Here is a 17,500-nt window from a genome sequence, read left to right as displayed (position 1 = left end):
CTGCCGAGTTTTGAGTTTACAGCTACTATATACTGTGAGCAAATCGAGGTGACACGAAGGTAGGTGAATTTGATTTCCACGAAAACGTGTTTATTTACGGCTACTCGAATTACATGGTCTAATTCAAGTTTGTATTTTATCCGTATAGGAGGCCCAAAAGAGCCAATTCTTGGCATAATGAACGTAGAGTGATAAAGCTTTCTGTTAAATATAAACTTTTCCTGGCCTATTTTATTTTTTTACCTAAATTGACCCCTCAATATTTCCTTAGTACTTCTGCGTATTTGCCTATTCTCGGCCACCTTGCTGGCCGTAGACAACACTAAAAAGTGCTCATAGTTTTGTATGGAGTTTTCTTGTCAAATCATTTGTAAAAGTAAAGCTGTAATGGGGTAGCATGTTCCGACAGTAGCTATTAATTAAAATTATGAGTTTTGACTTACCGGACCCCATTTTGAAATACCCAACTCTTTTTTAGCCTCGCTTGCCAGTGTATTTACGAGAAAAACTAGGTGTGCCAAAAACGTCCTTTTCTAAGATGAAAGAAAGCTCGTTAAGGATACTTTGTGGTCGAAATATCAAACACAAGCCTTATTAGTGACTTAACAACAAAAATTGGTGATAAAGCGTTGTTTATTCCGAGGAATCGAGCGCACTCTTTTGTGGCCGAGAACTGGGCTCGCTGGCCGATAACTGGGCCCACGAACGAAGCCTCCATTTTCGTTATTACTCGGGAGAAAACAGCGTTGAGCAGTCGATAGCTTTACATGTGTAAACTCAATGCTGAAGCTAGTTGTCTTTGAAATTTCAAGTCCTTACGGCTATTCCAAGGTAAGAAATACAAGTTTACGTTTTTTGTGGCCGAGAACTGGGCCCCATACTGTAGTGTATTAATGCCATTGGTTAACAAACAACAATATTATTGTAATTCCGTTGAGAGTTTGAAAATACTCCATAATTGAATTTCTAAGAGACATATATGGACCAATGTTTGATGTCATGAACAAACTTCCAGTAAATGATTCACTATACACCCTTTTAATAAGTCTAATATATGCTGTTTTCCGCTAATGACGTCGAACTCTTGCTTTCAAATTTTATTTAGAAATGTACAAAGGCCTAAAACTTTTCTGATTTCTTTTCTTTTTTGAAGCCTTCGTACATTTCTGAATAAATTTTAAAAGCATGAGTTTGACATCATTAGCGGAAAACGGCATATATTAGACTTATTAAAAGGGTGTATATTGTAATGAATACACTTTATCAAATATTGAAACCATGTCTGGAACATCAGTTATCAGCAAATAATCATTTGTTTGCACAGAACATGTTATAGAACTGTATAGATTATTTCCAATAACCAAAATATTGTTCAAAGTAGAATTAGCCCACAAACTAATATCTTGTATTTGGTGGTATATCATAGCAGTATGTGACATTGCTACACCTTGCTTCTAGCATTCACACCAAAGGTTGCTTCATTTCCTTGACTAGAGTCAGCAGACACAGTGGTTGTTGGATCAATGATGTCAAACATTGTAGGACCTGGACTTTCCTCCACATCATCACCTGTATTTTTAGGTATTGCTAATGCTGTGTGTACCATCAATGTTTATTACTGCTACTCCAGTAGATGCTGCTAGTAACACTGTTGGAATCTCAGGATTCATTGGAGCATGTCTATAGGTTTTTACTACAGTGTGGTAAAGTGTTTTCATCAAATGGCTTTTCCCAGCACCACCACCTCCAGTTATAAACAAATAAACTGGTTCAACATTTTGTGACTTCAGACTGTTGAGGTTTTCATTTTATTTCTAGTCCATGAAAGCACCCTGTTGTAAGCTTTAGGTTGCGTTTTTTATTATATAATGATCTACATGTAACTGATCGACGTAATTGGTCATCAGATCTTTCTCTTGGCTGTTTATACATTGTTACTGGTGATGGACTGATTTCCAGTAGTGTGGGGATTTGCACCAAGCTCTGAGAGTACTTGTTCATTGAATGCCTCATCTAGTGATGATTCATCTTAGAATTCTAGTTGAATTTCAGCATTCTTTTGATCATTTATAAGATCATATGAATGTATGACAGTGCCATGCTTGTTTCTTAGCCAATCTAGTGCTTCTGTTACTGGTAAATAGCTGATAGAGATGATGTAGCGTGCAGCAAGAGTTGTCTAAACTGTGCAAATGGCATTAAGAGGAATTTTAGTGGCAAGTCATCGATGTAAAATTCTGAACAGGTCTGGAATTTGAAGCATACTTAAGGAACTCATTTCACTGCTGCATTGTTATGGCAAATTTTGAACCAATCACGCATGGTAAAAGTGAGACCGTAGTACCAAATTCTGTAAGGGTTGAATGGAGTTAAGCTAAGCATAAGACCCCAAGTACGCATTGCGGACCTATTTTTTTTGTGACACCATTACTTATAGCCGTTGTCAATTCTCCGATTGCACTATCAGTCGAAACCGTAGTGAAATCTCCGATAACGTAATAGTCACGATTACAGTTTCAATAAGACACAAAAATATATATATTTTGTTATAAATAAAAAGCGGACTATATTCATAAAATTTTAAGTACACTAAAGTTTAAACAGCTTTTTGGCGCATAAACATCCTAAGTTGCGTGACTGGAAGTCCCACTGACTATGTGGCCGAGTGGAACTCCGCCAAAACGACAAAAAAATAATAATAATAAACCGATTGCAGAGTAAGAACCGCGCTCGGCCCATGGCCGCGCGGTTAATAACAAACAACATTCATACAAAATTTTCATTCTTTACCTTTTCGTTTTTTTTTTCATTCACAAGTCAATTGATACTGTTTTCCACACTTGAGCTTTGGTTATCGCTTCATAGAGCGCTCACATCAAAACCGTAAAACAAGTGCCAGTGCTAGTAATTCAATCAGCTTATTTATGATACATCTATGCCTACGCTCGATTGCTGACTGTGATAAACACTTTAAATTAAGGGAATATAACATAAACATGTGACGCAAAGATTACCAAGACAAAAACCGTGCATGGAATGCGGTCTTATCTTCATTTATTCACAGACGCAAGTTTATTCGTGCAGAAAGTCAATTTCCAGTAAAACTGAAAATCCGGTACTTCCCATTGAGAAATTTCCCACTCTTGTACTACCCAGGAATGCGATAATCTTACTGCGGCTTATTATCCAATTTCCGCTCTATTATCTGTGAAGTGGTCGCTTACCAGAGATATTAAAGGGAGAAATAATCCCTGGAGTTTGGACTCGAGTTAGACTTCGAGTTAGACTTCGAGCTGGATTTCGAGTTGGTTTTCGAGTTAGGAACTCGATTGCAAACTCGATGGTTCGGGATTCCCCTCTAATAAAGGGTCGCAGTCGCTTACGAGAGGTTCCAAATACAGTGATTTTACTTGGAAACTTTTCGTATTTTCAGTATTTTGGAAAAGAGGTCACACACGAAAAGTAGAAGAAATAACCACAGCAATTCGTGCTGCAACTTGCACAAGTATGATGATCGTAATGTATACTATTAAGTTATTATTCAGTCTCAGTTTAATGTATATATTTTGTAGTCATTCTTGTTTCTTATTATACACGACCCAACAAGCTGTTCAGCTTTAACTACTGATCGTGTTAAAAATAGAGGTTTACATTAAATTATGGCCGAAGTTAGTTTTCTGACCACAAATTATGGCAATTTGCCCTGCCGAGCTACATAATTAAGAGGGTAAAATGTAAGTTTGATCAACACAGTAAAATCACAGAGTTGGTGTTTATTTTGAATGACGCACTTAATTTCAGGGCCAACCTGTTGCTTTGGTTTTGCACCTGGAGTCATACATACTCCCCCTAATAAGGCACCTGAACTTGTTTGCTGAACACAAATGTTAGCAACAACAGTTTTTAATGCCGTGATCTCCAACTCGAAAAAGAAAAAACGAAATTTATTACTTACCACACAGATCGAACGATCGAAATATCAGCACTCACTCTCTCTCCTATTTAGTCAATCTGCGGGAGCGTTAATAATAGAAGACTTTCTTCCCTTCTCAAGGAGTTTTGTTTGAACTCAAGAAGCGCATCTGCAGAATCACTTAGCTAAGTTATCAGTTTCATCAAATAATCTGACTCCTGACGGAAAGTCAAAACAGCTCAAGCGTTCCTCTTACGAGCGGATTAATGAGTCACCATTTCTATTGGCGGTCATCACCGCCAAAAATACAGTAAATTGAAATAAAGTGACAAATGGACCAGTCAAGATTGAAACGGTTTTGCTCAAAAAGAAACGGTTCAACTAATTGACAAACGACTCAACTCAGCGGCAAATGGTTTGGTGAAGTGTGAAATGGTTTAATAGCCGGGCGATCCAGCGAAAAGTCAAATCGACAAGTCAATATTGAGAGGATTTAGTTAAAAAAGGAACAGTTGAACTAAAGGCCGGGACACACTAGGCGATAAGTCGCTGCGACAATTCGCCTTGTGTGACACGGTTAATTTCATTAAAATCATTGTCGCTGTGACAGAATTTTGTCGCCGCGATCTTTCGCACGAATTCAAACCAGTTTGAATTCGTGCGACTTATCGCAGCGACAAAATTGGCGAAAGCAGCGTTGTCGCATCGTGTGTACACTTCCGGCAACAAGTCGCTGCTGCGACAAAATATAAATGAACCAATGCGAGAGCGTCATATGGTCAGCCATATTGAATTAGAAAACTAGTTCACATTCCCCCTCATACGAGACCACTGCGTGTGCTCCGAACAGGCGTCGTGACGCAGCGACTTGTTTTGCAAGTAGTGCACATGGAGCAACTTGTTGCAGAGACATGTCGCTGCGACTTGTCGCCTAGTGTGTCCCGGCCTTAACGGCATATTATGAAAGCTGGACTGGACCCAGGTGGACTCTGGGCCGTCAGCAAAAAAATGCAATTAATTTTTATTTTTATTTAAAAGCAACGAGCAAATTCACTTTCAACTTAAGTTAAATTGTTTAACAAGTTTAATAGATAAGCGACACCATTATCTTTAATCATAGTTATGATTTCATCCGGAGCTTTTTCCGTTACGCAGGACGTTGCGTACTTTTGACCTTGTTTGTTCGCACCCTCGAAGGAGCGTAATGTATACTGCAAAGCACAGGTATAAAAGTAGTCCCTTTATGCTATCTTTTTAACTAACAGAAGAAACAGATAAAAAACGGTTCACTACTTCAAAACATAAGCACTTTTTTCGCTGAGTTAGTCAATATGCCTACGGTGTTGCGAGACTTTGGTGAACTGATCCAATGTTTGGAGTTAACTGATCTACCGGCAAAAATTGTCTTCTTGTCGCGGGAGATGAGTCGTCGCTCTATCTCAACAAAGAAGGATTTTATTGACTGTGCACAGGCAGCCCAAACACATAATTCGACTGCTCAGTCAACGTAACGGTTTGTAAGATTTATCGATTTGAGACGTTCTGGGCTAGTTTTGAAATTTTCTCCTATCCTTCCTTTAATGAAGGATAGTGTTTGGGTCGCCTGTGAGTAACGCAAACCGCTCTATTGATTCAAGTTTGCCAGGAGTCTTTGAGAATAATTTCCTTAAATCCAAATTAAATCCATAACAATTAAATTAAAGCCTACCTCAAAGAACGAAAGAACCGATGATTAGAGTTCTGGTGACTAGGTGAATACAATCGCTGCTGTGCTAAAGTTTTGTTCAATCTTGCCGCTTGCTAGAGTAAAAGATAACAAGAAGTTGTATCTCGCTTCTGTAAACAACCGTAGATATTGCGGTAAGTGCGGCCAAAGACAAAGGCAAATGCAGCAATTAACTTGTTATCAACCAATCTTCAACACTAACAAGCTTTTGTAAAACGTCCTTTTCGCAGTCTTGCAAATCGTTCGTTTGAGAAAAAAGTGTAGTGGGATTCTCAATCAATTCTCAGACACAAAATAAAATGCGATGAACACGAAAGCCAATGCAACACACAAAGCGAAATTAGTTTGCCGTTTTGAATGCGTGCGTTCCAAACAACCCATACTTATATATCGGTGACAGATAATGGTGTCGCTTATCTATTAAACTTATTAAACTATCTAACTCAAGTTGAAAGTGAAAATGGTCGTTGCTTTTTATTTATTTATTTTTTTTAGTCCAGCTTTTATAAAATGCCAGATACTTTCACTAACGATTCAAGGAAGAGATAAGTGACTTGAAAACTATCCTTACGATCTTGGGATGCACCAGGGAGTACAAACATATAGGAAATTACGTTAACGTACAATCTAATGAAAAGACTGAAGGGATATCGAAATACTCCGTGTCCGGCAGCCCGATAAATTCTAAATTTCGTGCCGATCTTCGCGAAATACTCGATGTATGCAATGTTATCTTAGTTTAGACGGCTGAGAAGTTGTCGATTACAGCCGTCAATCTGTTCAATGCATTTCTGTGAGCACTCGACACTATCAAGGGCACCACTCTACGAGCAAATTAAGCCAAAAGCCTGTGAGAGATATTTCAAGAATCCTTGTAATGTATGAAGATTTTCTTAACAGATGTTTTCATCACCTAGAAGAATTTCATCTGTTCGGATACCTTGGCTGAAAATTGAAGTGCCAGAAAATTTAAGGAATGGAATCTTCATTTTAGAAATTGCTAGCTGAATGTTACTTTCTACGAACTCAACTTCCTAGGAAACCATTGCTCATCCGAAACTGCGAGGTGCAAAAATATCCCTTCCGAAAACGTAAGGGACTACTTTTCCCATGGTTGCAAATCTTTTAGGTGATGTTTTAGCAAAGAACTCTATAGCTGCTTACAACGTAGAACCGAAATTCGTAGAACAGCTTGACTCTCCCGAACACGTATTTTATATTTGGGTGCCTCTCACACTCCAATTTAATGGCTTTCAATTTTCAACGTGCTTGACTGATATAAGTACTTATCGCAATAATGGCAATACTAACATTTTGGAAATAAGTGCTGTGGTCATTTAGCGATTTTGTAATACGTTCGCGGTCATTTAGCCCGCTTTCCGAAGAAAGGGCCGCAATGATCATTTCCGAAAAGGAGACAGGGTATGGGAGGCCATATCATTCAAAAGTGGTACGAGCTCACGATTGGTGATCGAGAACACGATCGCTATGGTTGAGATTATCGATTGGTGATCGAGAATGACGATCGCTATGGTCGAGATTCACGATTGGTGATTGAGAATGACGATCGCTATGGTCCAAAACACGATTGATGATTGAGAACACGATCGCTATAGTCGAAAAAAAAATTGATGATCGAAAATGTCGATCCCTATGGTCGAGAATATCGACTGTCGATTGGTGATCGAGAATGTCGATTGGTAATTGAGAATTGGAAAGGACTGGAAACGAGTGAGGGATAATACACTCACACCTACATCAAGTAGTAACCGCCTGTGATCAAGATGGCGGCCGCCGAATGCGCCGATGACCAAGATAGTCGAGACTTAGAGGAATTTTTTGACTCCATGAAGCAGTGCTTTGATGAGGTGGATAAGGAGCTCAATGATGAACTTAATTCTATTCCTTTAGACTATTTAGAGAGTAGGCTAGAGGATCATTTCCAAGTTGTTCATGCAATAGCAATTGCAATACAAAATAATGCCAATGATGAACTGAAGCGACTTATGGAAGATCTGCTCTCGGTTTCGCAAAGCTTGTTGCAGGAAATCCGTACCACAAAGAGTCAGAGAGAAATGAGCAAAAGTAAGTCACCAGCTTGGGTTCCTAGTACACAAGCAAGCACAGGAGGAAGGCCCAGGTTTAACATTACCAAAGAACAAATCGAAACTCTGAGAGAAACTGGGATGAATTGGAAAGGAATAGCACTTTCACTTGGGATTAGTGACAGCACTTTATATCGACGTAGACAAGAGTTTGGACTTCATGAAAGCTTTGTGGACATTACTTATGAAGAACTTTATACTGTTGTGACAGGAATGTTGAGCCAGACACCTTATGCTGGCGAGTCCTATGTAAGTGGTGGTCTGCGGGCTCGTGGTATTTTTGTTCAAAGACACCAAATAAGAGATATTCTAAGTAAGATTGATCCTGTTGGTAGAGCACTGCGGAGGAGAGCTGCAATTCAAAGGAGGCAGTACAATGTCAGAGCTCCTAATCACCTTTGGCATATGGACGGGAACCATAAACTTGTGAATTGGAGGTTCGTCATACATGGATGCACAGATGGGTATAGCAGGGCAATAGTCTATCTAAACTGTGCAACAAACAACTTAGCATCTACAGTTTTGCAATATTTTATCGAGGGTACCCATGATTTTGGGTTACCTCTACGTGTGAGGGGAGACCATGGTGTCGAAAATGTTGAAGTTGCAAGGTTTATGGTTGAGAATCGTGTTGATAATCGAGGCAGTTTCATAGCAGGAAGAAGTGTTCACAATGTCCGTATTGAGAGACTGTGGCGGGAGACGAATAGGGTGGTCATTGCATTTTACAAAGATATCTTTAATTTCTTGGAAAACTCTTGCTTGCTTGATTCACTCTGTGAGATTGATCTATTTGCTCTACATTACATCTATTTACCAAGGATCAATGCATCACTTGGGCAATTTGTAGAGCAGTGGAACTTCCATGGGATACGTACCGCAGGATACCAATCCCCAATGGCACTGTGGCATGCCGGCATCATGCACAGTATGGATGATGCAGTGCTTTGCGATCCAGAATCTTATGGCATTGACTTTGAGTCAAGTGTGTCAGAGATGGATGATGATTGTAATGTTGTTGTTCCTGGGAACCACGTCCAACTGACTGTGCAAGAAATGACAGTCTTAAAGACCCATGTGCCAGATCCCTTAGAGGATGATGGAAACTCTGGAATTGATCTTTTCCTCAGAGTTCGTGATTTTGTCAAGTCAGTAAGAGACTTGCCTTAGTTAAACTGTTTAATTTATTAACAGTTAAAAGCTGTGATGTAAAGCACTAGAGGGAAGTGCACTTTTACCAACCCTAGTTCAACCTTTAATTTTCCTTCATCATCACAAGTCTTAGTCAACTTTTTTCACTGATCTGGCATTGTTATGAGATGTGACGAAAGGTTTTAAGTGATTTGGGTGCTCTTAGTGTTCTCCTTAACTGGATGCACTGTGAGTCAACCCAAAACTCAAACCAAAAACAAATTTGACCCTGAACAAGGTAGATGAACATTACTGTACATACTCAGTACGTAGACAACTTACTGTATTTGTTGAGGGCAAAGAAACAGGCATGAAAAGATAACCATTTAAATCCAGGATACATATGTACATGTACAACAAAACCAATTGTATTAGTAACAGCTGCAGTTTGCTTTCAGTTGTGTTACTTTGTCCAGCTTTTGGAAGGGAGGCTGCCAGGTTTCAGGATTTATAATAATCATGAATTCACTAGATCGCTTTCTATCACTGTTATTTAATGTTTTATATTATTTGAGAAAAGGCAAAGAACAGGTAAATTGGAAAGCAGGAATTAGGGAATTTGGATTATTTTCACTTTTCCTTGTGCTTTACAATAACATTGAAAAATATATAGATGTATTCAATGGCTCACATATGTAACCATGTGCATGAGATGACAGAAACAAAAATGAAGGTAAATAGAGAAATATTTAACAATAGGATTCTGAATTCCACCTTTTCCAGCCTACCGACATTCCAAGGATTGTAAATCAACAATTCTATGGTCCACATTGGGTTACTAATGTTATTTTATTAACTCAACACATGAAAATACAGTTGTATTGTTACATTTGAGCATAAGATTTCCAGCTGTACTGTTATAATAATAATAATAATAATAATAATAATAATAATAATAATAATAATAATAATAATAATAATAATTATGCAGCAATATTGTTATTCATCATCATAGTAATCAGAATTACTGGAAAAATCATACTAAATTTATAGTAATCACATAACTTGAATATGCTGCTACATATTTGTTCTGTAGTTCCATACAGCAAAACTGAACACCTTGAACTATAACTTTAAACAGAAACCTCAAGTGGAATGACAAACTTTCAGTGAATGTATTGTGTGTATTTATTAAAAACCCACTAATAGTTTTCTCTTGTAAAGCTGTAACCCACTTCTGTCATGTTTCTTAAATTCAACAAACCCTTCTCAGACAATAGAAGGCTAAATATGTGCAATGAATTGTAGCACTAATCAGCTGCTAGTAATTATTTGAGATATGATTTCTGCAAATGCCCCTCTTGGGTGTTTCCGAATAAACACAATTCATCAACAGTATGATAACTTCCTTGAAAGTTTAATCTACCTAAAAAAATAAAGTAAACTGCAATTTGCAAACCCACCTTGACACCCATACACGGTTTATGTTGTAAAACAGTAACTAATAACAGTGTTTTGTGTTAACAAAATGATAACTTTTTTATTCTCTTAGAACTGGAACAAAACTGTAAACAGTGAGAAACACAATTATCTTGCCTTGAACAATTTGAAAATCTTTGTTTCTATCAATGATTAACCTGTTATCATAACTTGAGACAACAACTTTTGTGTAGTGAACATACTAAGTATAACCCTCTCCAAAATTGGCCAGTCTGTTTACACACTGTCTATCAGACACATTGATTGAGATTCTATTGAGATATCAAGTCTTCTTGAGGGAAATGCTTATATGCATGATCACTTTGTTGGGTTACCCAGTGAGTCTTGACTGCAGAGCTGCTACATGGGAACCATCTAGTGAAACGAGGCATCAGGGGAAATGGGACAGGATGGGAAAAGGTTTTGCCATCCCTTCTCTTGACAGTTCGCAAATCACAGCTCTGCACATGAAAATCCAAAGAACTGAGTCTGCTTGCAGGCTGATATTAGAGAAGTATTAAAACACCTAAATCATGTCAAAAAACCATGCTTGGTCTTCTTTCATGACATTAGTAAATTCTTCTGCCAGAGCTGGGTATGACTCATACGTAGTAGGAAGCTCTAGCATTGGTATACATGTTCGAACCACAGGGCGTCGCTGAAAACCTTCCAAAGAAGAGAAGGACACTTCAATGTGGTCACAGGTAATGACATCACTTCCTGTGCAGAAATGGAGGAACTTGGCCAGTGCCTTTCCTTCTAAGGTTTTTACAAACCTTTTTAGATGTTCCAGACTCTGTCGTTCGGCTTCACTGGACGGCTCTGCCCTGAACAGGTTATTTATTTTCTTGGCTGTTGGACGCTTGCTGTCATACAGTTCCTTGAGACCTTCAAGGGTTTGGAAAGTGTAATCACACCGCAGTGAGTTTACAATAGGGGCCCAGCTGTTTAATACATATCTTGGTTTCTGAACCAATTCTTGGTGAGCCAACTCCATGATTATTCTTCGAATGTTGTCTTTGTTGGGCACCCTGAAGCACTTGAATGTCGAGAGGAATTCAATGACATCTTTGTCGTTGGCATCAAAAGCATCACTGAGACATGTGTCCAAGACCTCTCTGTCTTCAGCTGCAATGTACTGTCTAAACGATGCTAGAAGAAAGTCTGGTGTGATGCTCTCTTCTCCAAATAAGCATGATGCGAAGAATAGATGAGAAAGTTTCAAAGGGAAGTACTTAACGGTCTTGTAACCATAAACCAGGATTCTTGCAATAGTTTCCCACTCAGGCTTCTGCAGGTCATGCCTGATAAAAGGAATTTTCTCTCCACTACCTACTGTGAGTGAAGTGAAAAAACCCTGCCAGAATTCAGTAAGAATGTCAAGCAGAACTCCCTTGCCCCTCCCGTCTTCTGGATGGCCATTTGCATCAATGACATTGACATCAAGAAGGCAATTTGAAATATTGGGATCACTGAATATTTCAATAAGGTCTTTCCTCATGGTACTTCGATGCACAGTGACACACTTCTTAGGTGCATCATCATCATAAAGCATGGGAATCAAGTCTTCAGCATCATCTACAAATAGAAACAATAAAGTACTTTTAATACATTTAACCATAAAATTTTAAAAAGGCCTTAAAAAGCAATAAAACTAGATAATTGAAATATAGTCTAACTAAATTTAACTGGTTTAATAACACTGGCAGATGCCAGGGTTGAGAGGCAAAAATGTAAAATATGTCCAAAACTGAATTGATTGCTTTGACGCCTAAGCAAATCTGCACTAAAACGAAATTAATTACCATAACTTGTTATTTTTTTCATCACAGTGATCAATTCCACCCTAAAGAAATATAATCTTAACGGACAGATTTAATAACAACTACCTATACGCACAGGACAGGAAAGTCCATATTAAGAATTGATGAATATAGTGCATACTATCAGAACAATGCACAGTTGCAGTTTTGATTTCATGGCAAAGGTTACCTTGATTATTACACTAGTTGATTATAAACTCGAAGTTGATAACGGTAAATTAACTGCCGTAGCAAGTTTCTAGTAGCTGACATATCGAGCATTTAGCCCTTTGCTTCGATGAAGGCTAATGGTTAATTTACCTTTATCAACTTCGAGTTGATAATCAGGTAGTGTTTTACTTGCCCGCCCACGCAGGACAGCAGTTTCATTACAAACTATCACTTTGTACCTTGATTATTAGTTGGCTCGACAATCTGGGCCTCTTGCAGTTGGATGGTGCGATCTGACTGGGTTGCCCAAGCAGGTTGGACCTGTTGCAACTGAATGGTGTGAAGCGAGTTGGTTGCCTGTGCAGGCTGGGCCTGTTGCAGCTGGATGGTGTGACTTGACTGGGTTGCCCGTGCAGCCTGGACTTGTTGCCGCTGGATGGTGTGACTTGACTGGGTTGCCCGTGCAGCCTGGGCTTGTTGCTGCTGGATGGTGTGACCTGACTGGGTTGCCTGTGCTGATTGATTTCCTATTGTATAAAATGAAAACTTTGAAAGTACATAATACAATCAGCATCCAGTCCAGGGAAGGGGTTAGGGCCTGGGACTGAGAAACCATGCTCTCACAATTTGCAAACTAGGACCTCATGACAGTGTAGTTGCTACAAATTTTGAACAGAATCAAATAATAACTGATTGTACCTGAATAGTCTTGCTGTTCACAGGTGATGTCAGCTTTTTCATTATCCTAGACACAATGAAAATAAAATTCACTCCTTGGGCAAAAACACACATCTGAAGGTGGGAGAGGGCTATGTGAGTAAAGGAGTATTAATAACCATACAACATGAATTCAATTCAATACACTGTAATTTTGAAATCTCAACTGTGTGTGGACTACCCCCACTGGGTATTCACCCCCACCCCCTAAAACCCCCACACAACCTCTCAAGCATTTCTACTTTCGAGGAGTGGGTTCTTCTTTGGATCGAGTTATGGTTGGCTATCACATGCCTCACCCCAAGGTCAAATTTTGCATCTGAAGTTCTCTTTTATGAAAAATATAAGTCTCCCCAATCCAAAGCCTAACACAGGCATTACCTTTGGAGTATGACGTATGAAATCATCTTCCTGGTTGGGAGAGGATTCACGATATCTCTTGATGCTGCAAATGCTATCATCGCAGATTTCCTGGAACGGTCTGATGTATATGGGCTTTTCTTTAAATACTCTGTGTACCATTACTCCATTCAGGCTTTGCCCTGGTGCCAGAGTAGGTTTGACGAGAGTGCTGTGAACAGGCATGAGAATCTCGAAGTCTACGCCAATTGGAATCTTTTCTTCAAATGCCTCTCGTAGACAAGCCTCAACCACACACTCGGACCACTCCTTTTGCAATTCGAAACCTGAAATCATGAAGCCATTTTCCATCAGCCACACTCGCTTCCCTTGTCTGGGAACCTTATTTACATCGGGGCCAGTTAGTAATATAACATCCCTCATGAATGGTCCTTTCACAACGGACTTCACTTTTCCTTTTCCTCTTGCACGGTAAGTGTTGGAACTTGAACTTGAATTGCAAAACTGCCTTCTGAAACTTGGCAAGTAAGTGCGGCTGGCAGAACCACTTTGATTTGGAGGAGGAACTTCTGATTGCGTTGCCGTTTCGCTGCCAAGGAGTGTGGAAAGTTGAGATGCCTTCTGCTGCAGTTCTTCGAGTATTCGCTTTCCAGCGCTGGCATCGGAAGACGTGTTCGAAGCCATGTTTTCCCTCGAAGGCGCGAAAATCCGTTTACTCCCTGATGTAAGCGTGAGTGTATTATCCCTCACTCGTTTCCAGTCCTTTCCAATTCTCAATTACCAATCGCTCTTCTCAATCTATTGGTCGACATTCTCGATCACCAATCGACAGTCGATATTCTCGACCATAGGGATCGACATTTTCGATCATCAATTTTTTTTTCGACTATAGCGATCGTGTTCTCAATCATCAATCTTGTTTTGGACCATAGCGATCGTCATTCTCAATCACCAATCGTGAATCTCGACTATAGCGATCGTCATTCTCGATCACCAATCGATAATCTCAACCATAGCGATCGTGTTCTCGATCACCAATCGTGAGCTCGTACCACTTTTGAATGATATGGCCTCCCATAGTAGACAGGACCACAAACTTCCATATAACGATTGAACAACCTCCTAGAGACTGATATCTCACTTAAAATGCAGCAAGCAAACATTCTTACCTTCTGTAGGGGAGTTTTTACCCACAACAGCTCGACTATTCTCAAAGCGAAGCCACTCCTTTCCACAGAACTCTTTGTCCCCTAACTCGTTCCCAGCGTCTCTCTTCTCTGCTTCCTCTTTCACAGTGGTAAGGCGGAAGGGGGAGCGGGAGGAAGGGGGGGGGGGGAGCGGGGGGAGGGGGGCAAACCTGAAAGCCGTTTTCACTCCCCCTTAAATCGGTTTAATGGAAATATCTCGTTCGCGTTTCAACCAATACAAAAGCCCATTGTTCAAAACACAAATCAATGTTTTGGTGATTTTACGGTATATTTGGAGGTCATAGTTTTTCTCAAAAGAGTAGTAACATTTGGAGAAATCAGAAATAGTTAAAATTTGATGTAATTTGAAGTTAACAATTGATATATGGACACCCAAACAGTCCCCTACCAACCTGATGTGCTCTTGGGTTGAGGCAACTGTCTGTTGGTGTTCCAAAAATAATTTTCTTTCTGTAGAATTTGTTTATACCCGAAGAATCAATTTTCTTTCTGTTATCCCGTCTTTAAAACTCTTAAAATGCCCTTCAAATTCACGTGCACCCCCACCTTAAGGGCATCTTCGCCTTTTGGGTATCCCCACAACCAAAACGCTACCCTGACGCCTGAGGTTTTTTTTCTTCTTCTTCTCAGTCTTCTTCTTGGATTAAATTTAGCCGCGAAGCGGCGACAACAAATTAACGACGGAAAAAACCCCTGGTTTCGATCCCAACGAATCTCATTTCCATGTAATGTTAGCCTGCAAGCAGGCTCTTCTGTTGAACAACGATAAAAGCAAGGTGACACACGCTAACACCAACCCGGTGTGGCCACTTCATCAAGCCTCTTTTGTTGAAAATGATGCGCGGTCGAAATATAGGGGCTTGGTTACTAGAGTCACCAAAGCCACTATATTTCGACCGCGCGTCATTTCAACGGAAGCCTGCTTGCAGGCTACCGTAATATTTACAGTGCAGTTTATGACTGTCGATTCCGATTGGTAGATATTTTAACATCCACGCAATTCAAAATTTGATTAGTTGGCGATTAAAACAGCCGAGAGAAAGGTGAGGATAGCGTGGTTGTCATGTTGGAAAAAGAAAGAAAAACCTCTGGGACCAGGATATCAAAACGCCAGCGATATTGGCATCAAGGGTGGGGATCTGCTTTAATGTGACTTTCAAGTACTTGACTGGGGCGAGGGGAGAGATTTACATATTTCACGGCTGAATAGAGATTATTTAATGTTAGAATTACATCGCCCGACAGTTTTACCGGGCCTATTGCACTGAGAACTGGAAACCCATTGGCAATCAAAGTAATCAGTTCGCTCAAAAAAGGTGCAAAATAGAAAATCGTAACCGCATAACATCGCTGTTAATTAAACAACACTGGAAGTCTCAAACCGTCAAGTAAAAATTCATTCAGGTGCCGGAGAAATGCCATAAGCACCGGCAGTGGCAAAAACAGAAACAAAAGGAAACAAAGGACAAAACATGAACAACGAACTGCGTTTGGGTTCTATTTTATTATGCATGACATTTGCAGCCGGTATTTAACCCCGAGACCGTTACAAAATATGCGAAATACAGTAGTTGTCATGCAATACACACTGCGTGTCTAACTGTATTTTTAAGGAGTATGTTGACAGCTAAGAATACTATGAAACTTTACAGAACCTTTTAGCAACTTTTTTTTCACCCTGGTTGCGGATGGTCACGTAGAACTCCTTGACAAACATTAATCCACCGGGGTAGGGTTTTCGTTATTTTTTGATCTCGGAACTCGGGAGGTTCAAACCCTGTTGAAGTACTGAATTTTTCAGGCTTCTCTACGCAATTGCTAAAATTGCGTCCATAACTGTGAGGATCATAGCTTTACTTGATTTCATATCCAGAGTTCAGTATATGATTCATTTCATATATCATTTCGTTCATTCACTGTATTTGCATCATCTAACGGCAAGTGATGTCACGTAATACACTACATCGGAAGCATTTCATGCGAAAAACGGAAATACTTTGTCAGAGGCAATCACAAGCGGTATCAAGACAACGTTCTTTGTCATGTAAGCTGCTGTTTGTTGTCTTTGTCAAGAGGACTCTGATGTGATGAAACTCTCTTTTAGTCGCTTTCATCCTATTGTTCTTCCTCTCGTGTGGGCATTGGGTTTGGCTCAAGCATCTGTTCGATAAAAATTTTCGTCTCTCCACAGCTGCGACCTCTCCAACATCAATAGAATCTTCCTCTATAAAACGACGTCGGGTTTTCATGACGTCTTTATGCACAGGGGCATGCTTTAGACGTTCAAACCAGTGGAGATTGTGCAAGTACAGCCCTCGCAACTTTCTTCTGTAAACCGAGTAACAGGGAATTGAAAGCTGTGGACTCAGCTATCGTTTCAGAGACCCCCTCCTACAAGAACGTGTTGACTTCTTTTGTCATAGGTTAAACTCAGTGACTCTTCCACGTCTTGGCGAAGAGTTTGAATTCCGCCAGGGATTTTTGTAATCCGAGTCCCAGTCACTAACGTTTTTCTTCCTCTCACCCTTCGTCTTGGTTTAGTTCCTCGTCTTCACTTCTGTCTTCTGAGGGAGCATAGGGTGATACTTCCTGAAATCCGTCCGCCATTGTTGCGCCTCCTACAGGTTTCGAGTCTGTGCTTTTTGAACAACCTCGCCCCTCGTGACGGTCTCTGTAGTGAGCTCGACTAAACGGTTTGCGACAGTAGCGGCAGAAATGAGCCATACGCTCCTAATGAGCAAAGCGAGCTTGACGTCTGCCTTTATAGACATTTTTAAGTCACGGAGCGAATGGTCCTCGCAGTTACTCCCTCATTTGAGTTACTCAGGTATGCTCGGAGTTACTCCCTCAATTTGAGTCACTCCAGTATGCTCGGCGTTACCCCGCTA

General features: G+C 40.0%; 3 protein-coding genes across 3 annotated transcripts in view; 1 reads left to right on the top strand and 2 right to left on the bottom strand.

Moving 5' to 3' along the window:
* The window catches only part of LOC138046889 (zinc finger protein 208-like), a 218,233-nt gene that overhangs the window by 171,870 nt on the left and 28,863 nt on the right, over window positions 1-17,500 (bottom strand). The gene's annotated exons all lie outside the window — the stretch shown is intronic.
* Window positions 7,424-10,243, top strand: LOC138044931 (uncharacterized). The gene has a single exon (XM_068891309.1). It carries the CDS (start codon window positions 7,424-7,426, stop codon window positions 8,912-8,914), a length of 1,491 nt encoding a protein of 496 aa, XP_068747410.1. The 3' UTR covers window positions 8,915-10,243.
* On the bottom strand, window positions 10,531-13,619 carry LOC138046891 (uncharacterized). The gene is made up of 4 exons (XM_068893485.1): window positions 13,426-13,619; window positions 13,027-13,072; window positions 12,567-12,854; window positions 10,531-11,932 (listed from the first exon to the last, which is right to left on the bottom strand). Exons 1-4 carry the CDS (start codon window positions 13,564-13,566, stop codon window positions 10,881-10,883), a joined length of 1,527 nt encoding a protein of 508 aa, XP_068749586.1. The 5' UTR covers window positions 13,567-13,619; the 3' UTR covers window positions 10,531-10,880.

Source organism: Montipora capricornis, chromosome 4 (genome assembly GCF_036669925.1).
Source record: "Montipora capricornis isolate CH-2021 chromosome 4, ASM3666992v2, whole genome shotgun sequence".
Classification (NCBI taxonomy): Eukaryota; Metazoa; Cnidaria; class Anthozoa; order Scleractinia; family Acroporidae; genus Montipora; species Montipora capricornis.
This window is presented reverse-complemented; position numbering and strand designations above follow the sequence as displayed.

Bases quoted from the DNA above. Each gene is read 5' to 3' on its own strand.
- LOC138044931 (XM_068891309.1), top strand. From the start codon at position 7,424: ATGGCGGCCGCCGAATGCGCCGATGACCAAGATAGTCGAGACTTAGAG.
- LOC138046891 (XM_068893485.1), bottom strand. From the start codon at position 13,566: ATGGTACACAGAGTATTTAAAGAAAAGCCCATATACATCAGACCGTTC. The intron at 13,073-13,425 runs GTAATGCCTGTG...CATTGTGTCTAG, and splicing joins TCATACGTCATACTCCAAAG to GATAATGAAAAAGCTGACAT. The intron at 11,933-12,566 runs GTACAAAGTGAT...TTCTATTTGTAG, and splicing joins CGAGCCAACTAATAATCAAG to ATGATGCTGAAGACTTGATT.